At 38.1% G+C, this 27,243-nt stretch overlaps 3 protein-coding genes across 8 annotated transcripts in view; 1 reads left to right on the top strand and 2 right to left on the bottom strand.

Moving 5' to 3' along the window:
• The window catches only part of mrtfab (myocardin related transcription factor Ab), a 40,430-nt gene extending 38,225 nt beyond the window's left edge, over positions 1 to 2,205 (bottom strand). For 2 of the 5 annotated variants that reach the window (XM_088323387.1, XM_088323391.1), the window contains exons 1-3: positions 1,948 to 2,201; positions 600 to 653; positions 176 to 335 (exon numbers count right to left, since the gene is read on the bottom strand). In XM_088323387.1, coding sequence (XP_088179513.1) covers positions 176 to 317 — 142 coding nt within the window. In that variant the 5' untranslated portion in view covers positions 318 to 335; positions 600 to 653; positions 1,948 to 2,201. Of the gene's footprint in view, positions 1 to 175; positions 336 to 599; positions 654 to 1,947 lie in introns of all 5 variants that reach the window. The other 3 variants (XM_088323389.1, XM_088323384.1, XM_088323385.1) reach the window with 3 other exon arrangements.
• Positions 2,206 to 2,990: 785 nt separating this feature from the next.
• On the top strand, positions 2,991 to 7,647 carry get4 (guided entry of tail-anchored proteins factor 4). Its single transcript, XM_088323232.1, has 9 exons — positions 2,991 to 3,184; positions 3,742 to 3,820; positions 3,905 to 3,986; positions 4,685 to 4,834; positions 4,916 to 5,054; positions 5,120 to 5,260; positions 5,327 to 5,402; positions 6,365 to 6,437; positions 6,505 to 7,647. Exons 1-9 carry the CDS (start codon positions 3,045 to 3,047, stop codon positions 6,594 to 6,596), a joined length of 972 nt encoding a protein of 323 aa, XP_088179358.1. The 5' UTR covers positions 2,991 to 3,044; the 3' UTR covers positions 6,597 to 7,647.
• Position 7,648: 1 nt separating this feature from the next.
• vps35l (VPS35 endosomal protein sorting factor like) lies at positions 7,649 to 27,022 on the bottom strand. 2 transcript variants are annotated; one of them, XM_088323230.1, is made up of 30 exons: positions 26,949 to 27,022; positions 26,348 to 26,447; positions 26,070 to 26,234; positions 25,792 to 25,908; positions 25,701 to 25,725; positions 25,461 to 25,543; positions 25,208 to 25,336; positions 25,024 to 25,108; positions 24,164 to 24,220; positions 23,986 to 24,082; positions 23,863 to 23,910; positions 22,978 to 23,071; positions 22,708 to 22,908; positions 21,757 to 21,803; positions 21,527 to 21,638; positions 21,333 to 21,449; positions 19,743 to 19,796; positions 19,590 to 19,670; positions 19,445 to 19,507; positions 17,654 to 17,739; positions 17,504 to 17,584; positions 17,364 to 17,427; positions 17,188 to 17,286; positions 15,502 to 15,579; positions 15,308 to 15,422; positions 13,929 to 14,068; positions 12,009 to 12,174; positions 11,820 to 11,938; positions 10,464 to 10,610; positions 7,649 to 8,119 (listed from the first exon to the last, which is right to left on the bottom strand). In XM_088323230.1, exons 1-30 carry the CDS (start codon positions 26,963 to 26,965, stop codon positions 8,021 to 8,023), a joined length of 2,886 nt encoding a protein of 961 aa, XP_088179356.1. In that variant the 5' UTR covers positions 26,966 to 27,022; the 3' UTR covers positions 7,649 to 8,020. The 2 variants fall into 2 exon arrangements, with proteins under 2 accessions (XP_088179356.1, XP_088179357.1); XM_088323231.1 differs by having other exon boundaries at positions 25,461 to 25,540.
• Between the last annotated feature and the right edge of the window lie 221 nt (positions 27,023 to 27,243).

Raw genomic sequence — 27,243 nt, 5'->3', positions numbered from 1 at the left:
GTGTAAATACAACTCACCCATGGAAAAACAAAACGAAAAGGAGTTATCTATTACAAAATGTAAGAAAAGCCAGAAGAAAATCAAGTCGCATGTGTGGAATTTGTCATTTAGTCTCGAAACAAACAAAAGAAAAGTAGTGTTTTTGTACAAGGATAGATTTGCATCCAGCACTCACCATTCTTGCGTTCCTGCAGACGCAGCTCCTTAGGAGCAGCCTGCAACGACAGCTCCTGGAGCTCGCTGGCCACGGCCTCGCTTTGTGGGCTGTGGGTCGAGACCCCCGCTACTTCCATTTTGTGGGGTTGTGGCTGCAACATTGCAGGTTGGCAAAAAACCTGCAACAAAGCCGAGTTATTAAGATAGTTCATGCTGATAATTATTTCATATTTTTTGAAGAACATTTGAGTTCAAAGTTTGCAGAGAACAAGTTTAGGCGGCCCACAAGCCTTATGGATCACTGAGGGAACCTCTGAAGTGCATCAAGTAAAATAGAGTTGGACTTGAGACTATTTATAAATTAAGAAGTCCCAATCTAAAAAAAATGAAAATCCACCATGTGTAAGTGATCTAAGAGAGGGGGGTGCAGGGGTCAGGCTTACCAGAGTCACTTTATCTTAAAAGGGTGTGTGTGCTCCCATTCCAGCAGGTCAAAGCTGTGGAAGAACAACAATGACTCAATTAAACAAAGATTATATTCAGGAATAAAGAGTACCAAATAGTAAGAACCTTCAGTAAAAAAAAAAACACAATAAAAGGTCAATTATATATATGCTTTACTTAGCACTTTCCTTAATGTAAGTCACCCAACACGTTTAGGTATTATTTACATAAATCATTGGCCATTGGTTTTAAATATAGATTTTTGGCAGATGGTTTTTGCCTGTTTAAAATGTAATTTGCGTCTCTTTTTTTTGTTGATAAAACAATGTTGAACGTGTTTATCTATAGCAAGATACAATATTGGCTACAAATAATAATAATAATAAAAAATCATTATATATTTTTTTATTTTCTGGTTATTGAACACATTATGTTTTAGAATGCGTTGATTGAACGTTAACACTAGGTTGATCGATAACATAATTACCAGATTAATTATTAAAATAATTGCTTTTTACAGACCTCAATTAAACCCAATATGAGCCGAGACGGACGGGTTAAAGCTGTGTCTATTAGAATAAAATAGTCTTTATTGCCATTGGTGACAGCGTAGTGTACATTGTCAACGAGATTAGACGTGACAACCTGGAATAAACATGTACAGTATTAAGATTGAAAAGGAAAAAGTAAGATTAAAAAAATGTATATTAGTGCTTGTAGATTGGCCAAAATATTAAGTGCATCCCCAAAAAAATAGTGAAATTACATCAAGTCAATGATGCTACTCCCGCACATTGTTTTGCAGTAGACTGCATTGCAAAATCATGTTTGATTCATACATCCGGGTACTTGACATCCTGTGCCAAATTCTCGTACATATTATGCTCTACTGTTTTTTTTATTCCCAAAACCGCGTTTTTTTAAATCTCGTAGTAAAAACTAACTACATTTGAATTTTTATTAAACGAATAGAGTTCTTTTAGTCCACAAAACCAATAATAAATAAGTCTTTCGGAGTTGTCATGGTCGAGCTGTCACTGACCAAAACACGCAAGCTATGCTGTAGTTAGCTTGTTCGAGTAAGAGTTTGCTACCCCCTCAAAGTAAAAATTAATCATAAACTAGGCAATAATATACCCAAATTTCCTCGATATGCATCATATAAAGACCCCGTTTAATAGTGGAACCGGTTCGGCGTCTGAACTCGCGTTGGTAATCCAGCCCAAGTTAGCAAAGCATAATTAGCCGCACATTGCAACGAATTCCTAACGTCTATCGTGTTGTTCTCGTAGATGACTCACTAATATCACCATTGTTGCTGTGTATCAAATATGTAATTATTCTTACTTTTCATGCTCGCCAGTATTGTTTTAGTCTGCGAAAACAGCTCGGGCCGGACCAACCCCCGGCCGCTGCCACTTCCTGATGACAAAGGAAAGTTGAACCGGAAAAGCCTCCCCGAGGTGCTCAGACGCATTAAAACGTCAATTTTCAGGCTATTCTTTGTCGGCCGATGACATTTCGTTGTTATTAATGCGCATTTTTGCACAACTTCATCTGTTGTTTTTAAGACGCTTGAGGTTAATGCGGTTTACATGCATGAGGGTGTCAAGCAGCACACTTACTACAAAGTTGTTTGCTGCTATCTAGCGTCAGATTCTAGTACTGCAGGTATAGAAGTGCGCTACGGATATGAAAAGTGTCTTGAGAAACAAAAGTCAAGATTGTTTTCTTTACTGGGACGCAACGACAAAATATTAGAAACCACTTGCAAACTGAGTTCAATAAATTATAGTTTAAGAAATTAGAGAGGTTAAAAAAGGCTTGTAGCTAATTGTGCCACGCCCAATTGTTGTCAAACCAAACAGAGATTAACACACTGTTTTATAATTTTGTAATACGGAACTTGGTTTTAAGAATCCAATTCTGACTTGATTTTGAGAAACGAACAAATGTAACATCAAAATAACAGGTTAGCAACTGATATAATGATGTTTATTTTACGAATCTATTTACATTTTCATATTTAGATCAAAGGATATAGAAAGGTAAAAAAGAAGAAAACTGCGTGCCTGAGGAAAAGAGCAATATGCGTAGCCAGGGCTTGTAAAGCCTTGTAAATAGAAATGTGTATTGTATACATATATAATCCAATGGCATTTTTGCTGATGGGCTTAAACAGATACCTTTTTAATATGATTTTAAAGTTATTTTCTTTTATTTGTATTCGTCACTGATTCCATATCTTAACTTACAAACAGACTTTATTCATCCTGCAAACTTGTAATGATAACTGGGAAATGATGAATGAATCTAAACCCATAGCACTGTTTACGAATTCGCGTTTTCTCAACTTTAACTACGGTAAGCGAAGAGGATCTTTATTTCTTCCACGACGCTACTTCCGGTTTCCCCTGTCAACACTCGAGCTCGGAGCTACGACGATGTCGGAGCAGGAGTCCCTCAGGTGCTCCAGCGGGAGAAACCGCGGAGGCGTACAGAGGGTTGAAGGAAAACTACGAGCAAGCGTGGAAAAAGGAGATTACTATGAAGCACACCAAATGTATAGGACGTTATTTTTTAGGTAAGACTATACTACAAGATTTCGAGGCCTGCCGTGTTTCAGAGCTCTGCGTGCTTGTCAAACTTGCTGATGTCATACCTGAGTCTGATTGGCGGAATTGTACCCTGTGTCCGCCCACTCGTGTTCTTTCAAGCATTTGGTTGGACGACGCACGCGTCAATTAGCTACAGTGTTGAAATAGACTGCTAGCTTATTGCTATATAGCAATATTGCTAGACGGTTTTTGTTGGACTCCACCAATCAATCCTAAAACGGAATATTATTAGTTAAAAAACGATTTCAATATCAGTAGCAAGTATCAATAACTGGCGTCTACTTAAGATTTGATAGTAGCTAGGTGGCCGTCTGGTACAGGTTATTGCATGCTCCACCTTTTGCTATTTAACCATTTGTTTTGTGTGCATGCAGTAAAAATACGCATAAATAAATTACAGATTACTTGACAGTTCTGTGTCTATTGTTGATCAGAGATGGAGAACCTCAAAGAGAGCAAGGGCGAGACTTTAGCTTGTCACGCAGTTCATTCCATACATAATTACAAGGTGACTGTTCTGCAGGTATATGTCACAGGCAAAACACAGTGAAGCCAGGGAGCTGATGTACAACGGGGCCCTACTCTTCTTCAGCTATAACCAGGTAAAAGTGTGAAATCTCACCACAACTGCAGGATTACAAACATTTTATCATTGATTGTTCCATCCGTGATTCTTTGATCTGCAGCAAAACAGTGCAGCAGATCTGTCCATGCTAGTTCTGGAAGTGCTGGAACAGTCTGAGAGCAAAGTGGAAGAGGAGATATTAGGTGAGTGCTCACCTTACATATCAAATTGAGTCTATGGCTTCGGTTTACACTTCAGAGCTTGATGCTCAATTTCGATTTTTGGTTGACATTCGATGTTTTTGTAAGATGGTTCACGTTTCCAACTTAATGCAACTCATTGGTGTTCTCTGTGCGTTATATGTGATGTCCTGTGTGAATGCCACTATTCCCACACGTTCAGAAGAGGACATGTGACGTCACACGCAATGCGCTCAGTGTTTACGAAAGTACTCATGGATGTTAACAGCAAAGCGTACCTACCAATTTTAAAGTTATTGTGTTCCCTGAGGCAGCACATGTATTTTTACTTGACTTGACTTTATCATTTTAAAAGGAAGATTGAAAAGAAACCGCCAGACTTTTGATGATGGTGTTTTGTGAGGTAGTGGTAGCAAAGTATTGTCTGCTTCCTCCCACCTGTTGAACGCAGAATAGTGACGTCTGTCGCCTAGTGATTATGTGCAGGTCGCATTAAGCATCTCCAGCATTTACACAGCAGTCGCATTCCAAAAGATCAGATATGTATCGGATTTAGGACCACATATGACAGTTGCCTGAGACTGGTGTGAAAAAATCAGATAGTTGCCATTCAGAAGGGCTTTTCATCCTTGCTAAAGAATCAAATTTTCGTTCAGTGTGCACTTAGCCTTACTCAGGATGGTTGATCTTCTTTCAAACAGAAAGCCTGGCCAAGCTGTTCAGCCACATGGATCAGAACTCCCCAGAAAGAGTAGCCTTTGTATCCAGAGCTTTGAAATGGTCCACAGGAGGTTCTGGGAAATTAGGCAACCCCAAATTACACCAGCTGCTAGCTGTCACCTTGTGGAAAGGTAATGCAATCATAATATTCAAATGAAACACAACCAACCCTTTTTTACCGAAAACTGAACATTCTACAATTTCTTTTCTAGAGCAAAACTATGGTGAATCTCGGTACCACTTCCTGCATTCGTCTGACGGGGAAGGTTGTGCACAGATGTTGGTGGAATACTCGTCCAGACAGGGTTTTCGTAGTGAGATCGACATGTTTGTGGCGCAGGCAGTCTTACAGTAAGTTGAGATTGAGAGGAAAGGTCAATTCAGACATTTTTTACTTACTTTTCTTCCTCTGAAAGGTTCCTCTGCCTTAAGAACAAAAACAGCGCTTCCATAGTGTTCAGCACGTACACAGAGAAACACCCCTCCATAGAAGGGGGTCCTCCTTTTGTTCAGCCCCTCCTTAACTTTATCTGGTTTCTGCTGCTGGCAGTGGATGGGTGAGGAAAATATGCACGAAAAAGCATCTTATAAGTATGAAATTCATTTGTTTCTGTGTGTTTCAGGGGTAAATTAACTGTTTTCACAGTGTTATGTGAGCAATATCAACCTTCCCTGAAGAGGGATCCCATGTATAATGAGGTGAGTTTTTAAAGCTCTTTAAGTTTAGGTCATCAGCCCCTAATTTCGGGATGAAATGTTAAACTAACAAACACTACTTATACTTAGTTTTCTATAGCTCCCTCCTCTACCATAGTTTTGGCTCTTTAACAAGCTCATTTTAAAATCTGACTCCTATCTTAATCATTGATTCGGCTGTGTCAAAACAAGGAAACGTGTAAAACACTTGATTTTGGAACTCTAGGACTAAGCCAACTGGTAGTTACTAAAAAAAAAAAATCTCTTCAAGTTCCTACTAATATGTCAAACCTTTAAAACAACACAAATTTCAGTTAGAAAATAAAGTGAAGCATTAAGTACAGAAACAAGTTGCATATTCATAGTCTACCAGCGGATACATTTTATAATTTATGATATTTTCATTTGATTAGTTTAATTTTTTAATCAGAGAGAAAACTTTACTTGAATAAGTATAATTTTGTTACCAAATTCTTTTACATCTGAAATACTTAAAATATTTAAGAAATAACTACTTTCCTCACTTTAATATTACCTAAAATTTGTTTTTCAAGCTTCGCCCTTTATTCTACAATATATTTGACTAGAAATAAGGAAAAACATAATGTGTCCTTTTGAGTATTTCTACTTTGAATTTTGATAATTTATTATTCCAGCAAAATTAACACTACTTAAGAAATTGTAATAATTTGGATACATACTTCACTATATTTGTTTTAATACTACTTAAAAAGTATTTTTATCTTACTCTATATATTTATTGTATGGATTTAAAATATAGTACAGCAAGCAGAAACATGACCTAAAATCATGAAAGTGATTTGTCAAAAAACACATTTTTTTTTGCATTGAAAACATTTTACACATGAAAAAAAGATAAGCCTAGGTCCACCCAAAAAAATCAGTAATAAAAAAAAATATCTAGTGGCCTTGTTTTTATGTTTTTTTGTCTCCTCCATTTGAAGTACCTCGACAGAATAGGGCAGCTTTTCTTCGGCGTTCCCCCAAAACAATCCCCTTCGTATGGCGGCCTGCTAGGTGAGTGACCGAGACCTTTCATTACTAAAATGCCGTCACAGAAATAGTCACGCTGGTGTCCGTGCAGGGAATTTACTGAACAGCCTGATGGGAGCAGGCGAAGATGACGATGTGGCGGAAGAGGCCCAGGACGACAGCAGCCCCATCGAGTTGGATTGAGCTCGCGGCCCGGGAAGCAAAGAGCAAAAGAACACACACACACACCAAGATGTACATTGGAAAGCCCGTTCATTAGCTGTTAAGTTTTTTTTTTTCAACTACCCAGTCATAAACACATGCAGGATTGCACCCAGCTTTGGACTTCGCTATTTGACTGTGTTGCTTTCTTTTATAGTCACAATGGGGGGCCAATGTATTGCTGTCATCAGCACTTACCCCCTCCAAATTTTGCCCGAGACCACTTTATTAATTGATTGAATCGCGTGTCTTTAATTTCTATTGGCCCGGAGTTTTGCTCGTAGAGAAATGGGAGAATAGGGGGAGTGATGACACTTTTATTTATTTCCTGGGGATGGATCACAACTTGAGCATAAATTTAGCTTCATTAGCAAGGCAGTACGATGAGCAAGCTTGCAAGTTTCCAGGGTTCTTTCCACATTCCAAAAGCATGAACGCTGGATAAATTAAAGACTAAATTGTACCAAAACAAATGAGCCTAAATAGTCTGTCTATATGTACAAAAAATACACAAACCCAGTTAGTTGAGCCCCTCCAATAGAAGTTGTATGAACAGATATACATTAGCCTTAGAAATCAGACTTTAACAGGGCCTCTGTAAAGTCAACGAACGAGTGAAATAAACGTTTCAGTCAATTGCCTATGGATAAAATAGGACATGACGAATGAGGAATTTTATTGGATATGAATTGGACACTATTTGTGCTCAAAACGAGGTTCAAAGTTAAACTAAATCTAGATTTGCTCCAAAGCATTAGCTAATCAACAGTATTGTGGAGAACTACGCATCGAGCATCTAAATTAAATAACGCAATTTCCAAAGATATTTTTTTTTTAGGAATTGTTGGTTGTCATACAGCGATTGTCTTATGATCATTGTATTCACTAGTTTGAGTGTGTTTTTGCAAACCTGACATAGGTCATTGATTTTTTTTTTCTTTGAAAACACAAAAGAGCAGAATTTGCGTGTTCCATGATACACTAACAGAGACAATAAACTGAGATCACAGAGAGGATCGAGACTGACGTGAAAGTCAAGTTGTCCTGTCCATTATTTTATTAAATGGGGAAAAAGGAATCCAGCAAGGTTTTGTGCATACATGATTAACATTATATAAATACAATGGCTTATGATAAATACATAGTTCATATGACTGGTATTACATGATAACTCAATGGCAGCCCAGTCAAAATATGGATGACTACTGTCAAGTTTTTCTTTTTTAAACTTCCTAAAGGATGAGCCAATGGTGCTAGGAAACATTTGAAGCCCTCTAAAATGGTTCTAAACTCTCAAAATAGAAAATTAACGGCTGTAAAAAACTATGGTTACATGAAACATACAATTCACATTCATTAAGGCATTTTTTAGTGCTTACTGCTATTTGTTACAAAAATACTTGTACTCAAGTACGCGACTGAAGTGTGAGTCTCTGGACCGTATCCGACAGGTGAGACATGTCTTCCTGCCGCGCCTGATGCTTCATGGACTCCAGTGTCCGAACCTAAAAAAACATTTTAGAAAAAGAGCATGTTCTCAAAAAACAACTAACCAATTGGATTAGCAATACAGCTGGGACATGGGGACGTTGCTTTATATTTTTACTTTTCACTGTGGATTAAGAGTTTTTTTTATATATGGCATATTCCCCACCATACGACATCAAGAACAAATGAATTTGTGTGCCCCAAATCTTGAGGTGTCCAGAATCTCGCATGCCCCGTAAAGACTGCAATCTGAAAAATACTGGACGAAAGGTACAGTATTATTTACCACGGGACCCAAGGTTTGCAATGATGCTGACAGGAGAAGTGAGAACATGAGAACCATGGAAACAAAGCTTAAAATTGAAATAGGAAGAAGGGACACAAATCGCTACCCTTGTTAATTCCATGGCTGTAAGCAACCAACAATAGGGACTATGATGGGTGAAACAATCCTCGCAAGGGGAATTTTACAATCAATTTTAGGTAAATAAAATGTCATTTTTTTCCTTTAATTGTATGTTTATTTCTAATGTGATTTAACTATATGTATGTATAATACCCTTAACAACCTGGGTGTCCTAAAAGGCGCTTTGAAGTAATATGTATTATCATAAGTAGTACTTGCTATAGACTATTTTGTTTTTCAAGTGTAAATTATCAGCAGACCTCCCAAAGTGCTTTACAACGTGCTTCACACTTACCCATTCACACACTGATAACAGTGTCAGCCATGCAAGGCAACAACCTGCTTATCGGAGATTCAGGGATTTAGTGTCTTGTCCAAGGACACTTCGACATAGAACACGGAGGAGCCGGGAATCGAACCTACGACCTCTTGATCCTAAGACGAGATCTATACCTCCTGAGCTTCTGTCTGTATCTGGGGTATCTGGTGTTTGGGGCTAATTACCAATGGTTTCTACATGGCAACTTCAATCTATGATATCCACCTGTATTCAACGTTTGGTCAGAATTCTGTTTTGCAATGTCAGAAAATGATCAAACAATGTCAAAACACGTGAAGTAAATACCTGTACTGTGTTTTAAGTCAATCACATAGATAGGTTTTCTGACTGATACTGCTGGAATGTGAAGCTGGGAAGGGCAGGCTATGGCTTCATTTGCGCATTAAAGGTTTGCCGTCATACTCCACCACAGTGGGTCCGCCTCTCCCGGGAGACCGGAAACCAGAGCTGGTTCACGTCTCACCTCGCAAGGGCAGTCTGAATTTTAGCCAGCAAGAAGCAAGAGAAAAGTCCTAACAGGAGGAACTGGACCAAGGCTGCCCTGACTGGTCCTGACCAAGTCTCAGCTCAACAGGCAGCCAGAGAGCCTTGCCAAGTCAGCAGCCAAGCTTGATCAAGCTAGCGGCCAGACCAGTGGGACAAAGCCAGCGACCTCAGAGAAGCCTCAAGCCACCAGTAGTCAACCTCTGCCTCAACACCCTGCATCCTGTGGTCTTCTTCCCAACTGGGTCTCAAGCCTAACGGGATTCCTCTACAGCCGAAGACATAAAGACTGGGCCGTCATCTTCATTGACGCAGAACATCTTGTGGTTGCTAGGTATTGGTGTGATGTTCAAGGGGGAACTTTCAAAATACAATAACGTAATAATCAAGCCAACGTTCTTTTCTATCCAACTTTTCTCAACTTCTAGTTTTGTTTTTGTTTTCTTATTATTGTCTTGTGTTCTAGTCAAGCCTCTTCAGTCGATCATTAGTAAAAGAAAAGTCCATAAATCCAAGAATGTGTGTGTCTTGATTAAAGTATATTGAACCATCCAAAAGGTTAAAAAGAATTCACCTAAAGTGTGTATAGCCAACCTTTTAGAATAACTAAACAAGGTTTTTTATCGTTTTCCTGACATAATGATCTAAAAACGTATGTGGTGCTCCAAAAAGGCAAGACGAGTTTTGAAAAGAATAAACTCGGCTCTTTAATTCAATTGGTCAATAAATTGTTAGAATAAATTATTGACCACCCATATTTGCTACACACCTAAGAACAGATGATGTACCTTGGGGTTCTACTGTAAACTTGTTGAGTTGTTCAAGGATCCCTTAACTGCTAGGGTTGTAGGGGAACCACTACTTGGGCAAGTATAGCAGTTTATACAATTAATTTCTACTTTTTTATTTCAAGCTAATGTTCTGTTTTACGATAGAAGGGAGTCCATGATTTTTTTGTGTGTTTCCAATTATTCAACAAAGTTATCGAAATATAAATCGAACAATTCAATAATGATTTTTTTTTTTGCAGCTGTACCAGGTTTGAATTATGCAAAAAGAAAGGAGCTCTATAGAACTTTATAACTTAGCTCTAAAAAAATCCTTCGGAATTCAGTCTAAAAATGCAACTTACAGAAAGTCTCGTCTCGCAGTATCCGTGTTTGTGGCTGAGGTTCCACAGATTGACGGCTAGCTGGCTCATCTTATTGTTCCTCAGGTCTCCGTGGGCGAGCAAGACACAGAAAAGTGAGAAGGCCAGTGCGCTTTGGCGGCGTGTGCTCTGTGTTGACCCCAGAAAACACAAAATTCTCATCCCGATTCGAAATAGAACAGGACGGACCAGAATTGACACTAGGTCAGGGGTGGGTAAACTTTCGGATTGAAACGATTTGCATGGCTGGAGAAAATACAGAGCTGACTAATTTATTTACAGGTAATTTTTTGTATATGCCGATATCAGAGTCTTAAATCTGATACGTTGGCAATAAACAAGAAAACATAAGCCAATTAATTTATCCTTGTTTGCTTTTGCACAAGTTATTTCATTGTCTATTTGTTCATAAAAGGACACTTACATCCAAATGTTTTTGAAATACTTGAAGTATACAAATACATTTATTTATTAAATATATTTAAAAAACTTGAATTAAAAGTAATAGCAAAGTAATGTCTGTTTTTTAAGTGCGAAATTTGGTCATTTGCTTTGAAAAACTCAATTCAAAAGGGCTACTTCAGAAGTGTTTAATTGCATGAAATGTAATATTTTGATAAATAAAATAAAATATAAAAAAGCAAGCCAATGAAAAAAAATATTTTTTATGGGGTATGCAGGCTAAGCATACCATAAGCATGCATAAGCATAAGCATATTTTTCCAAGTGAGTAAAATCATATTGCTATAAACGGTGTGTCCGATACTTCTATTTAAAGTTAAATAACCGGGATGGTTTGTTATCTAAAATGTTCTCTGGTTGATAAATGGTAGTCAGCAAGTACAGCTACAGCCTGGATCGGTTCTGTAAATAGTTCACCAGTTATGTGATTGTGATTTTTTTAGAAAATTTAAGTTCTAACGGAGATGGTGTTTTAATGGTTGACTTAACTCTTGTAATAATTACAAACTGGCAATAACAGAGTAACAACATAGTAATAACATAGGTTATTTCGGAATTATATAACAAAATTGTAGCACTTTATGCCAATCAGTAACCAAAAGTAGATCTCAGCTTAAAGAAGGTTGGTGAATCCTGAGGTACAGTGTGTGGTTTATTTTGCGAGTGGGACTTAGCTTTGGCGACATCCAGTGGACATTCTTAAAAGTGCAGGTAAGCCATTGTTTTGACATGATGCAGGTTATTTCTCTTGTGCTTCTCTCAGCTTTCTCTCAGCTTCACAGGCCGGATTAAATCTCTTGGCCGGCTTGATCCAGCCTGCGGGCCGTAGTTTCTCCACCACTGCGCTACTTGCTCAAAAACTGACTTTTGCTTTACCTCTTCTCGACCAAGAGCCTTTAGATGATCCAGGACCTGCCCGATCAGAGTCTCGCACATTTTGTTGATCTCAGAAAGAAATTTAGGGTCCCCGCCATAAAGGGTCTCATTGGAGTCCACTGAAATATACAGAAAAAAAAATACAATTAAGAGATGGTAAGGATGATGCAACAGGTTTTGTGTATTTACCTTTCGGAATGGTATACAGGTATGTTTCCTGGCTCATGGCGGCCAGCAGCGGGAGCGCGTAGATGTACACGCGCACTTTTGCGTCGCTGTTTTCTTCCCACGTGTAATCTTGCACCATGTTGAGCACACCGCGGACTAAGTAAAGCACGCCATGCTCGGGGTGGTCCTGTGAGCAGCGGCATTTAAGTCAAGTCATAGGCCTTAATCACAAAAGACTCAAATGGCTGCAAAGACCACCATTACAACATGCCCTGATCTGAACCAATAGCAGTGTCTGAAACTCATGAGAAAAAGTTACCGGACACCACAGCAGACAACTCTGAAAAGTTGCCTGCCCAGCCATAAAGTTGCCAGTCCCATTTTTCCCAACTTGAAACCCAATAAGACAACTAATTGCAAAGAAAAAAAAATGTTGCAAAGTATTAAGGATTCATAATCAGAACTTATAACACAACAACACTTAAAATTAGGTTTATTATAAATCTACTTATCACATTCATTGCATGTATATGACATTGCTGTTTTCCATCTGCCATCAGTCTGTACCTGTATTTACTCATCTTCATTCATGCAATGTTTGCGTTGCGTCGTCTGCTGCTACAAGCCACGTGAACTCCTCTTTCCATGATGCTTTTAATGTACGTTTATGTTTTGTAGAGTCATAAATTTTGTTAGCTTATTTTGAACCTTTCTTCTGGTGCTGCGGTTTTGCCTTGATTCCTCAACACTTATCCATTTTTCTTGTGCTCTCTGTCTACTTTGGAAAATGATATGCAAATGCACGACATTATAACGTTCGGGAAAGTTATTTGATGCAGACTTCTGAATAAAGTAAACGTTTTATTTGAAAAAAAAACTAAATCTTTTGGGTTTTTCCCCCCTTGAAAAGGTTGTCGGCCACCCAGGCGGAGACGTTTGGTAAGTTGTATGCCCGACGTAAAAGATGCACGCCCCGGGCATCCGGACAGACGTTATTTCAGACACTGACAATAGATAATTATTACAACAAAAATACTCTTCTTTGATGAAGTGGTTACCATTATGTTACAGAGTTAAACACAACGGTGTATTGCGACTATGATTTATCATTATTGTTTTTAAAACTCACTTCTACTCCATTGCTTATGAATAATAACCTACTGAAGAATAGTCTGTGTAACATAGTATACTAATCTGTGAAGCCCTTAGAGACTTATTGTGATTAAGGGCTATACAAATAAAAATGACTTGACTTGACTTTTTCCCACAGGATAATCATATTTTTTAAGAAATAAAACCACGTTTTTAATACGTTTAAAAGTGGCAAAAAAGGAGAAAACTTCAACATTTATGAGAAAGTGGAGAATGTGTTAAGAAGAAATTGGAAAATGTGCCGCCTAATAAAGTGGATATATTTGAAAGAATACAAGCCCACTCATTTCTGATATTAACAAGACATACAATTTGGCATTTTATAAAATAAGTAAATTTGCAAGAAACCCCTAAATTTAAGAGAATGTGGCATTTGTGAAAAAAATACCGGACAAATTTACAAGAAATCTGTTATTTTTCCATTAAAGATAATGGTTAATAATAATAAAAAAAAACTTATGTACTTCTGGGAAATATGTCATAATACATTTATCAAATGCATAAAAAGTGGCAAACTGATGTGGAAAATAAAATACAGAAATTAACAACAAAGTGATTCATTTTCCCTTGTAAATTTCTTCTTTTAAATTTACGGAAAAAACTGACTTTATATTGTGGCAAATGTATAACTTCAGTTCTAAATTTGTAAAAGTAGATCCTAAAATGTTTTTAAAACTATATATTTAGAACATGTGGCTCTTACACACAATCAAATGTACCTGTGAGTGTTTCAAAATTTCTTCACAAGTTTCTTTAAAAAAATAAAATAAAATAAAAAAACGTGCTTACTGGGACAACCAGAAGCGTCGCCAAGAAGTTGTTGATGAAGTCGAGAAGGAAACTCTCAGAGGAGCGAATTTTCCCTTCAACGCTTATGGAGCGTGGAACCTCTGGAAGAATGCTTACCGCTGCTTTTAAAAAGGCATCCGCTGCACAATGACATAGATGTTAAAGTGACATGGTGTAAAAAAAAAAAATAATAAAATAAAAAAAAATTCAACACTAGAGATCGTTGTAGCTTAGAATGAAACTTGAGCGTGTGCATTGGAGACACTGAAGAAACACTATGGAAGCCCAAAGGATAGCACTTAGCAACATTTGGAAGCCTACTAACTAATGTAAGTGGGTAACTTTAGCGGCTAGTATGAGAAGCTACTAAAACGCAGGTAAAAGATTGCAATAGCATAGCAGAATTTGTCAGGCACCGAAACCCTGAATCACATGACTTGACGTCCACTTACTTAACTGGCACAGAAGGACAAATCAGAAGTAGCTACCAGGATCAACTGCGTTAAGCCATACTCAAGTGACTACCATTAGTGGCTAGAGAAGAAAACCGTACAAAAAAGAAATCACAGAACTAGGCGATTATGCCAGGCCCAGTTGTTGAAGCAAGAAAATCTAACAATGACAATAGCAGCGAGCCAAAGAATGAAGCCAATTGTCTATCATACGTGGTTAGAGTAGGAAACAGTGAAAAAAAGATGACTAAATCACTGAACTCAGCGACTATGCAGGGCCCAGCTGTTGAAGCAGGTGTAGCTAAGGATGACAGTGGCAGCAAGCCATCGCCTGATGCCAAATTGCTAACATGAGTTGTTAGAGAAGGAAACAGTGGAAAAAAGGGGAATATGCTTGAATCACGGGACTCAAGGACCATGCGGGGCAGGAGAAGCTAACAGTCGCAATTGCAAACCATAGCCTGCAGCAAAGTCACTGACATTATCAGTTGGAGAAGGAAACGATGGGGAAAAAGGGGAAGGTGCTTGAATTACAGGACTCTGCATCCAGGCAGGGCCTAGCTGTAGAAGCAGGAGGAACTGACAATGACAATTGCAAGCTATGTGGCTAACAAGGATGGCTAGAAAACAAGGGTGGCTAGAGAAAAAAAAACACAGGAAAGAAATCCTGAATCATGGGATTTGGCAACCATTACATGCAGGGCTCAGTTGTGAAAAACAAGGTGCCGTCGAGTGCTAAAAGCACCACCGAGACAAGTTTCCTTCACAAAACTATCATTTGGGCTTCCGAACTACGAGATGATGGCTAGTGCATGTTTTTTGCCTATATTTGTATCAAATGAATGTAATTTTACAGCACTAGGGCTCCCTATATAACGCAGACTGGTGCTTTAAAGCTCGATAACGGAACTAAAAACGGCTTCTCACCCTGCGATAAACACTGATTGGCCAACGCCACCTGAGCAGACAGCAGGTAAAGATCCAGACGACTGAAGATGCTGCTGAGCGACGGGATGGTGATGAAACTGTAAGCGGCGCACGCCTTGGGGACAAGGAGAGAAAAGGATCCATCGAGTGGTACGAACCGAGTACCGCTCAAATAATAACGATAGCAAACTCACCCGGACGAATGCGGCCGTTTTACGAGAGTGGTTGCCTTTCATCACTCTCCTGGTTTCCATCGCCAGTTGATTCACAGTCTGAACGTGACAACACAAAATGTAAAAGTGAGGGTCATCTTCTATGTTAATTTCCAGGCAGATACAGATACTCAACAAAAAATGCGTTGAATCAATGGCATGTCATTTCTCTCATTTCGACTTCCTGGATACAAATTGGCCACTAGAGGGCATAATATGACATGTGTCTTGAGTACAGACGCTGCCCTACTTACAAGCGAGATATGTCCCGGACAATCGTACGTAAGTTCAATTTGTTCTTAAGTTGCTTTGGTGCTATATTTTGAATGTTTAAGGTTTATATAAGTATGTTTAAGGCTTGTATAATAACATGTATTGTTTTTGTTCTAGAAAATAAACATTTAATAAAATAAAATGCTCTATAAAGATAAGTTGAGTTCAACTTACTTTTGGGAGATGAGCTTCAAAAGTTAAGTGACTTCCTCCTCCGTGTTAAAAAGTGACAGAAAAAAGCGATCCAATCATTTTCTCAACCGCATCAATCTTTCTAATTCCATGTTCATTTCAAAAGAAACGGCTTGACTCTTCTTTACACTAACCATATTGAATGGATGCACGAGATATTAAACAATAAAAATGTCAAAGTTCTTAGCGAGCTGGAGATACAATACAGTATGTATAAACACGAACTAGGAAAAGGAAGCGGTTTTCTTCTTCGGGTGGATGCTGGGTGAGCTCTCACAGCGCCACACCTTGGTAGCGGAGGAAAGAAGCACTACAGTACTGTCCTGTACTCGGAAAAAGGTGCACACAATACAAAATCTAACAGCAGTGTCCAAGTATTTTTCGACATCCTAAAAAAATGTTCGTATCTACCGTTTTTCGTAACTCGAATTGTCTTAGGTAGGGGAATGTCTGTACTGGTTCCTTTCAAGGGACAGTGTGTATCATTTAGTGGTAAAAACAATCCTTAAATATGAATATTGATTTTAAATAAAATACATGAACTATCATACAAATGTGCATTTTTAAAAATACTTGTAGATTGAAAATTTTGCATTTCTTTAGCAAAACATGAATCACACCCGGAGAGACCTGACATAATCGTCCACCATCTTACTGCTACGGGTATCCCCGAAAAAAACTGAAAAAAACTCGCGAAAGGCTGGTCAAAGACCTCAGAGAAAAATGGAGCGTCTGGGTCACTTTGAGTCTCCATTGTTTGTATTCTTCCTTGTGCTTTGAAATACTCCTTTTTGGTTGCACAACAGAATACGTCGGCCTCTAGTGGTCAAATATCACACATAGTGCCTTTAAAATAAGGCTCATATTAGTTTAGATACCTGGTATTGATACCCATCCATATTTTGTTATAACTTTATCAAATAACCCAATAATTTATGTATAACTCATGCTATACTCTTGAAATTGATGAATTGTAACTAGGGATGGGTGTGTCATTTATTCGTACTTAATGTATCAGAACAGTATCAGTAAGTCCTGAAAGAATTGGTCATTGGTATTGAACGTCCCAAATGAAAATATGTCACTTTTTGGTAAATCTAGATTATGAGTTTTACTTTTTAAAATAGAAATAATGCTTTAAATGTCTTTCCAGATTATTGTGTTAAAATGGCACACATTCCCAAATAGGAAATTGATACTGACGTGAATGAGGTGCACCAGAACAGGCTCCAGGTTACAGAAAGAGGCCCTGGCTTCCACGCAAAAGTTCAACTGCTGCTCAAAGTCACGGCCGAAGGAAACCTGAACAGTCGAATTGATGAAGGCTTTGCAGTTAATCAACTTGATTCACAAGAGGCAAAAAACAAAAATAGCTTTACCACGCGCATAAAGCCGATAATGAGCAAGGACAATGATCTTTTTTCATCCTCCAAAGTGAGAGCACTGAAAAACATGCAAGATATTTTTTTTAAAATCTCCCGTCTCTCCACACATTTATTAGTCAAAGTATTTGTCTCACTTGACAGAATCGTGCATCGATTTGCAGATGTGCATCATAGCGTTAAGGATGACGGGGTCTCTGGTCGGCTCCAGCTGGCATCTGCAAGTTAAGCCACTCTCACATTTACAGTACACATGTTTAAATATCCACAGTAAAAGGGAATCTTACCTGATGAAGACATCCATGATGGAAGTGCACACTTCCACCCTCACGCTGTCCTTTTGAAACATGTCCAGAAATGGGAGGAAACGTTCCTGGACGACAAAAATTGAAGAACTGAGATTCTAGAATTATGATTACATAAATTTGTAGAAATACTGTAATCCCTAGCTACTCTGGTTCACCGCGGCAAGAATATAATGAATTAAAGAAGTGAACATTAGTACATCGATCACAAATGGATGCAAGCGGGGACCGGCAGACCTCACTTTTGTCGGACTAGGAGTCCTTTTTTGCTTTTAAGGAAATGCACTTGAAAACAGGCCCATGATCCATTACCCCAGATTGCATGATGATGCGAGGCGGGACTGGGAGAGCGCACATTAGTTGGGACTGGAAGATCATTTTAAACAATATTTCAGCCTAAAATGAACTGTGGTCGTCCATCTGGGATCCATTATCCCCAATCCTATTTTGGTGCGAGCGGGGACCAGCAAAAAGCACTTTTGATAGGAGGCGTGCTGTTCTGGCCCCCCTAAAATGAAATGCATCATTGTGGCCGCGATCTATTATTCGCAGTTGACTATTGCTGAGAGCATTTTTTCTTCATTTTGAGCCACAGTGAAGCTTGCCATTGTTGGCTGCCAAAATAAGCCACAATGTTTTGACCAAGATCCGTTATCCCCAATCAGGTATTGCTGGGAGCAGGGCCGATAGCGCCACGCATGAACAAAAATGTGTCATGCGTGGCTTCTCTTATTTCCGTTCTGATGAGCATAAGGGCAGCCACAATCCATTATCCCTGGTTGCCCATTGCTGAAAGTGGGGGCTGGCACAGCATATGTTAATAATGGGGGACAGGGGTCTACTTCGCTGATTGGCACGTATAGCGGTTCTGTTCCCCAATAACAGCAATAAAAAGTGACTACAGTACTTACTTCGTTGTTATAAACCCTTCTTTATGAAGATATACTGTAAGGTTTACTTACTTTATATGTCATGTCAAGTCATGTTTATTTGTGACGCCCTTAATCACAAGGAGTCTCTGAGGGCTGCACAGACCACAGAATATTGCAAACTACAGACTATTATTACACCATCCCTAGATCTAAAAACTACATGACGGCAAGGAAAAACTCTAAAACCTCAGCATGAGGAAAATGAAGAAACCTTGAGAAGGGACTGCACATGAGGTGTTTTGAAATTATTTTGCAGCTTTACATCAGGAAGTGTCTCAACAATGAACATGTTTAATGAGCTTCCAAATAAAGGATTAATTAGCGATTTATAGCCAAAACGGGGTCTGTTGGTGTGACACTTTGACTGTGTACTGTAGTTGAAATTGTCTTATACATACTTGACTGAACCCATATTGTTGCTAGTATAGTCACGGCTGCTAACGTGCTACTTGACTCCAAACGTGATTGCAAAATAAGTAATTGAATGTATATTTGACTACAATGTACATTATATGAACACATAATTGACTTTTTAAGAACATATACTTGTTGTTATACATAATATCTTTAAACTGTACATAAGTATATTACACCCAATACATACCTATTATAAGAGTTTGTATAATCTACAATTGTGTAAGAAAATAATATTGATGCCTATTTAATTTATATATATGTGTGTACACGCACACACAGTATGTTTAACAGACATTACACAAATGTATAATATGCATTGGAACAGTCATAACTTTGAACTTCTTCTATTTCACTGCAAATTAAATCCCACAAATAAATATTGTAAAAATGTCTACACTTTTCCTTGTTGCCGTTGGGTTCTCACCATTGAGAAGAGGACTGAGAAGTCAGGGAAGTGGGAGAGGACTTTTCTGATCACAGACTGCAGCTAAGTGGAAAATAACAAAAACAATCAGTGGAGAGCAGTTGGAAGAGGAGAGCTAATTCTTGAAAAATAAAAGTAAAATAACCTGAGCATAGGCCTCCTCAAAGGCCCGGTCGGGAGTCATGTGTTTGATGATGTCGGCAAGAACTGTGTTCACCTCACGTTTCTGGAAAGGAAGAAGACTTAGAAACATTCTCGTACTGATTTGGTTTTCTCAAGGAGGGACCCGTTTACTTACGGTGAAATTCCGGCACGTGAACTCAACCCAGATCTCTGCGCAACTGATGTAATCCTGTGTGGTCACATAGAGTAGACCCCCCCGGATATGACATGAAACACAAATGAAATTGCCATATAGCGGGAGGATGAATCCCCGGGTAAAAACATTAAAAGTACAGGTATATAGTAAGGACTTCTTATGCTTAATATACAATAAGTGCATATCATTAAAAGACATCAGAAATTAATACATAAAAAGGAAATAATGTATTAACTTTAGGTGACCGGATTTAACCTGGTACAGTGGAGTATTGGGTGGGTGCATGGGGGAGTGTAGAGGGGGAGTTTTAATCAAACTAACAAATATTTTAAACGTTCCAACTTGTGAGGATTGTTATTACCTAAGAACGGGTCCCCAATGCCCCCTGAGGAGAGTTAAGGTGCTAGCCCACCTGTTCTAAAAATAGTACACAAGTGCACGGTCATTGTGATTTTCTAAGAAAACGTTTTTTTTTTGTGGTTGACTGAGTCTATTTAACCATTCTTCTAAAATTGACCTGATAATAACACAGTAACAACATTGTAAATATTTTAGAAATACTCATCAAACTGGGTGCCCTTTGTGTTAATTAGAAACAAAAAGTAGCTTCTCAGCTTTAAAAGGTTGGAGACCCCTGCCTTAGAACGTTTCCTTTCTTTAATCTCCTCCTTACTTTTTTATAATAGCCCCGATTGTCGATTGGTTGCAACTACGCGAGGGTAACCATTCATTTGCCTTCTTCGTATTTCTTGATAATGGAATTTCATTTTCATGGTTATCATGTTTTTTTCCCTCCTCCTTTAGCAACACCGCAGACCATGGTATCCATATGGGTTAATTAAAATACAAAAAAATAGTGTTGTATGGACAACTGGGTAAGTCTTTACAAAACACACGAGATTCTGAATTGGATAAAGAATATCAGAAAGGCATTGTGGGAAATAGTCCAGCCAATTGCATATCCACTTTTGCATAATGCCGAGACACAAACTAATAGCAGACCAGCGTTTTACATGACATCGACCAATAGACAGGCATCTTAGCGACATAACTCGAAATACACATGGACAACGCAAAGTTTTAATCACATATGTTTTTGGTCGGGCAGCACGGCAGCACAGTGGTTGGCGCGTGTGCGGCACAGTTCTGAGGTTATGAGATCGAACCTCCTGTGTGGAGTTTGCATGTTCTCCCGTGCTTGCCTGGGTTTCCTCCCACATTCCAAAAACATGCATGTCAGGTTAATTGGCCGGTCCGAAATGTCCCTAGGTGTAAATGAGCGAGTGAGTTGTATGTCCCTGTGTGACCTGCGACTGGCTGGCAACCGGTTTAGGGTGTCCCCTGCCCGAAGATAGCTGGGATGGGCTCCAGCATCCTCGCGACCATACTGAGGATAAGCGGTGCAGATAATGGATGGATGTTTTTGGTCATGCGAATTAAGTTGCTGATGTCATTTCGTGGGGAAAAACAACCTGTTCCACACTGCAAATTGAAAACGTCCCATGACGGGTCACCGTATCCTGGGCGTCTACTTAATTAAGAACCAAAACTGCATCGGGCCACCTTTACCCGAGGACTCCGGACTTTGGTGATGACCTTCCATGCTTCGTTGAGAATGGTCAGCCGCTCGGATTCTGGTGGGTCCGCGAAGGCGAGACAGCGACCGAGGGACCCAAATAACAAATGCTGAAGAGAACACAACAGAGAAAGAGGTCAAACAAATGCATCATTCCTATATAAATCCACAATTTATCTGCACTCACCTTGGGGAAACCGGCCTCATCGCACTCTTTTATTATGACGATGAAATCAGAAGCTCTGGTGGCCACAAACTCGGGCTTAAATGCCCTCATCACTGAATTCAACAGGAGGGCACTGTGGGACGTGATAGTCAGACAAAAATTTGGACTCATTTTGGTGCTATTGACAGCTCTAGACATGAAACATCTGTTTTAACCAGGCTGGCTGGCTTTGATTGAGTTTTAATACTCACTTATTACTCAGCTTTCTGCATCTTTCCATTATTTCAGTTAGAAGACCCTGGAATGGAAACGCACAGATTTTGAACACTGGAAGTGGAGCATCATAAAAAGATAATAAAAAATTCTTAAGGCAAGAATTTAGGCTATTTTGTTTTTTCTTTGACCACAATAGCTAGTTAGAGATGCATGAGCTACAAACATAAATGTAAAAAAAGGAAAATAAACACAATCAATCAAAACTTATAAAATATTTCAATAACAACAGAAAATAACAAATACAATCAAATAACATAAAATTAAATAATTAAAAATAAAATACTATTACACCTCAATAAAATAAAAATCAAATGAAAAAAATCAATAAATCAAATGACAACATCACTAATAATAGAAAATAATTAAAACACAAGAATTAAGGTATATAAAAAATATATAGGATAAAATTTAAATTAAAATTAGCAAAATATATAGAATAAAAATGAAATTAAAACTAACAAAATATTTAATCAAAAATAAAAATTAATTAGTAATAACAAATATTTCAAAATTAAAAAATACAGGTATATCAAGATAGAATATAAAACTAAATTCAAATTAAAAATTAAATTAAATTAAACATCAAAATTAACCAGTAATAACGAATGATTCGAGGTATGAGATAAAAAAGAAAAGATAAAGAAATTAAAAAAAATAAATGGAAAAGAAAGTTAGAATAAAAATGAAATCAAAATAAATAAAAACATATATAATATTAAATGGAAGATTCAAAGTAACATAAATTAAAAAAATAGATAAACAATTGTAATTATTATTTTGTTCCAAACTATTCTTTTTTTCTCAACAAATCAGAAAGACGGGTGTAACACATTTCCAAACCCTGCTAACCAACAGCAATTGGCAATTAACAGTAAATAGTCGTCAACTAAATTCTTGTGCATTCAAAATAGAGTCTCCAGGCACACCTCGGATGCTCTGTAAGCACTACACTGCAAGATCCAGTTGATAGCAGGCGAATAGAGAGTCAGGTACTCGGGCATCTCCACCCTCTGCTCCAGCAGCTGGCTGCGAATGCTCTCTCCGCTAAGCTGTCGGAAGGTTCCGAGCAGGTCAAAAAAGTTGCGCTTCAGGACGTCCTTCGAGCTGGGAGACACCTCCATGCTTACCTAGGCAAAGGAACCACAATTGGTAGAATTTCTTAGGAGTGTTGTGAGGATTCAGAGATGCCCAATTACCCTGCAGAGGTATGCTCGGGTGTAAGCCGCCACCAAAGGGTCTCCGATCCCTCTGATCATGGCGGTCAGTCTGGGGAGTGTCTCCTGAATGCCGCTGCAAGGGGTAGGCGGAGTTACAGAATCAGATTTGAACAATTTAGAGCAGTGTTTCTCAACTGGTCGGTCAGGACCTAAAAGTGTGTCGCGGACCCGTTTTCAGTGGGTCGCAGGCCCTTGCCTATGCGAAATAATGCTAAGAATAAGAACGGGGGGGTCAATTACACTCCTTAACAGTAGATTGCAATATTGCGCTGCTTGATCTCTTCCATCCGTTCAATCAATTGCTGCATTTAAGAGGAGACAAACTTCATTTTATTGTGCTTTTGTCTGTTTTATTTCCTTTTTTCTGCCCATCATACTGGGTCCCAAGAACATGAGTGATAAATGGAAGGGAAAAGTGGAAAACAGTGAGAACAATGATCGTGTCGAAGAAGAAAAGAGTAAGAGTGTCTGCCATTGAAGCGCTGCTGGGAATAAATGTTATATTTTAAGCTTTTTACCAGTGTAATCATCTTTATTATCCCAATAATTAAGTAATTATCGATGTTTAGGTACACACTTTATCAACATTAAGTAAGTGGCAATTTTAAAACAGTTTTAAAGGGTCGCTTAAATGTGATGTAGGCTTATATGAGAGTATGTATTTATTGTACTTGAAGTCGTTTTGGTTTTGCTGGACGGAAAAAAAGGTGAATATATTCTACTATGTCTGTTTTCAAAGGCGAAATTCTTTCATTGGATGAATTTTCTTGATTTGGGTAGCGGCTTGTCGTTAGGGTACAATTGTAGGTCCTTGAGTTATACCAGTTGAGAACCGATGGTTTAAAGAATATAAGAGCTACTCACAATTTGTTCAAGAAGCGATTACACTTCAAGATGGAGGCTTCAACGTAGCTGGTGAAATTTAGTTAAAGATGCAAACTGCATAACAGCCAGCTTTAATAGTAGCACTACAAATTTGTGGGATACAGCCGGGGTAAGAGTTCTCTAATGGAAGCGATCTTGAAGAACCAGTTGAGGCATGTCTCCTTTGCCGTGTCGTTGACGTCGTCCACCGTGAATGAGTCTGTCAAAAAAGTTGTATCCAAACCACCTTTTTATACAGTTGTTTATTAGTATCAAAAACCAGTGAATATGAAATCAGTACCTGGTAAAGGTCTTGGGTCCGAACACATGGTCCAAATTCGGTCATACACAAGTTGGCCTATGCAAGAAATGTATATATGAAATCAAATATGTAAAAACCACAATTAAATTGAAATAAGTAAGTAAAAATCTAAATTTACTTTAAAAAAATGAAATTGAAAATAATCAATTTAGATCCAAAAGAATGTACAATAAAAATGACATTAGAAACCGATACTGTCTGTTTCCTGTAGGAGAGCAAACCCCTACTCCCCCAAAAATATTGGTTATAACCGTGGTGGTTAATGGATCCGTTAGCCGTGAAGTCAAGACAAATCAAAATTACTTTTCATTTTATTACTATAAAACAAAAATGATGAGCTATTACTTAAAAAAAATCATCAAAAAAATCAAAATCAATACAAGTCAAAAAAAAAAACTTAAGTTGTTCTTTAGAAAAATAAGATAAAGAATAAAATGTAAAAAAAAAAACGTAAAACACTTTTCATAAAACCAAAATTAAAAATAAACGGAATTTAAAAAAAGCAAACATTAACGTAAAAATAATACATTATATTTTCAAGCGCCTTTCAGGATAAGGTTAATTTGAAAAAAAATATTGCAACTTGTAAGGCCCCTTCTCAAGGTTTCTTATTTTCCTCATGCTTAGGTTTTAAGATTTTCCTTGCCCGCATGTTGGTTTCAGATCAGGGGATGGTGTGATTGTAACCTGTGCAGTCCTTTGAGAAATTTTGTCATTAAGGGTTATACAAATAAATGTAACTTAAATAAACTTAACATTAAATTTAAAAAAAAATATTTGGACAGATAGCCAAGAGCTAATTAGGTCACATGTGATGAAAGGACGACAAGATTTCTTACCAAAAGTGTCAAGTATGTCAGTGATGAGGACAAATTTGCTGGGGTAAAACTGTATTACGGATGTGTCAGAAAGAAGTTTGGAGCACTATGACAAAGACAAACCGAAATACCCAAAGTCATTTCATTGTTATTAATTTTCTCAAATTTCACTTTATATCACGCAAATGTGTAACAAGTACTTAACCTGGATGACTATCTTCAGTGCTTTGACCTTCTGGTCTGAGGCCCAGGCCTCTTTCAGGGACTGGTTTAGCTCAGCTATGCGGTTAGCATACTCCTGCTGGGATAGATTGAGCAGCTCTCGCTGGGAACCCTGAAAAGCGGGATTTCATAGACATATTATGGAAAAAAGTCAAATAATTTGGAAATTGTGCATTCAAATATTAAGATACAGTAGACCCCCGGGACGATTAAATACATTTGAAGCAAAAAATTACCTCTTCTAGATCATCAAGTTCCTCCAGACGAGTGCGAACCTTTTCAGAGACTGCAGATGAGGCAATATTCTGGGAATTTCCTGCTAGGACACCACACACAGTCTCTTTTAATTAGTTACCTAAATGTTGACTGATAAACATCTACGAAAAAAATATGTAGAAAATGTATTTACAGAGTCACTTTCAGATTTATTATTTTTACAATCAATTTGGTTGGTAATTCAAGTACACACTTCTTACCTTTGTCCAAGCCCATGCACAGATTCTAAAAGAGCAAACAAATGTTTTACTTTTTGGCCATTCCTCCGACATTACCGTTACAAAAACTCACGATTGACAGTTTTTCAGTCGTTGTGAACCTCGCAAGGATCTCGCCTTTTTTCATCGTCCAGGATTCAAAATCGTCCCCCACTGACTGGTCCTCCTTTTCCCCCTTCCTCTTTGAGTCCTGGGAGCAAAAAAAAACAAGATCTATATATTTTCAAACTATTTTTCAAGCCTTAGATAACTGTTATGCATGCAAAATCTTGTTTGGTTCTCATGAAATTAAATCACTATTAAGAAAAATATTTCATAAAAGCAACAAGTTAGTAAGTATCATGAACTGACTCCGGCAAAGGAGATTTTAGATGGGGTCTCAGCTGCAAACATTGAAAGCGGATCGGTTCCGTCCAACATGGAACTAAGAGGGTCTGAAGCTGCTAAGGAAGATGAGGAGGATGAGGATGAAGTGCTGCCTTTGCGAGTTCCACGACGAACTTTGCCGTCAGTCACCTGTTGACAGAAACGAGAAAGTTATAATATCACTTTGCAATCACCTCCTTAGTACGTATTAATGTCTTATCCCGGGGAAATACTGTACTATACTTTGCTCCCGACTTCCTTACCAAAATGGGTTTTAGGGGGTGGTAGTCTAAAAATTCAAGTGGCGTAACTTCCAAACGAGCTTTTTGCAGCTCAGCCTCATAGTTGCGCCACCGGGAACGCCTGAATGAGAGATAAGAGAGCAAGTTATGAATATGAATCATGATTGCAGACATACATATATTATGTACAGTATTGTACACATAATTCAACAATGAAAGTCATGCAAAATAAGTCTATTTAATTCTTAGAAATAGAGAAGAATTTAGTATTTTGATGTTTGTATTGTGCTTTATCAAATTCCTATTACATTTTAGTTCCTAAACCAAAATTACTGACACATCATGTCCGATTATGTCAAGTGCAAGAAAAACAGACATCCCACAATTAAATATCGGATGCATTTTATCATAAACCCTCAAAAACTCCTTCGAAGTATATTGCTTGTGCAGAAAATCTTGACGTCACATTTGGAATGAAATTGTAAAAAGAGCACAATTTACATTTAAAATAACACCAAAGCGGGTACATAAAATGCGAAACTATATTGTCAGTGAAAAAAAAACTTTGAACGGGGGGAAAAGAACCATATTTCAATTTTTAGGTCAATAAAAAAGCGTTTACCACATCACGGAAGCCATCTTTGTGATCACATGACACCCTGTACTTCCTGGTTATAGGACATGTCTCTTTTTTTTTTGGGAAATAAAAAATAAAAGTCACATATATTTATCCAATTTAAACGCTTATAAATGTAACTTGGCACCATGCTGTGTTCTGTACTATCCCGACAAGCATGAATAGGCTTTAACATTCGCCATAACAAACTTCATTTCCCAAAATGCATGACAACACACGCCAACAAAGACCAGCATAAATACAGATGTATTACGATGTATCTACTTGAATTTCCGACAGC

This window comes from Urocampus carinirostris, chromosome 19 (assembly GCF_059441175.1).
Source record: "Urocampus carinirostris isolate Australia breed hairy pipefish chromosome 19, RoL_Ucar_1.0, whole genome shotgun sequence".
NCBI classification, from domain to species: Eukaryota; Metazoa; Chordata; class Actinopteri; order Syngnathiformes; family Syngnathidae; genus Urocampus; species Urocampus carinirostris.
This window is presented reverse-complemented; position numbering and strand designations above follow the sequence as displayed.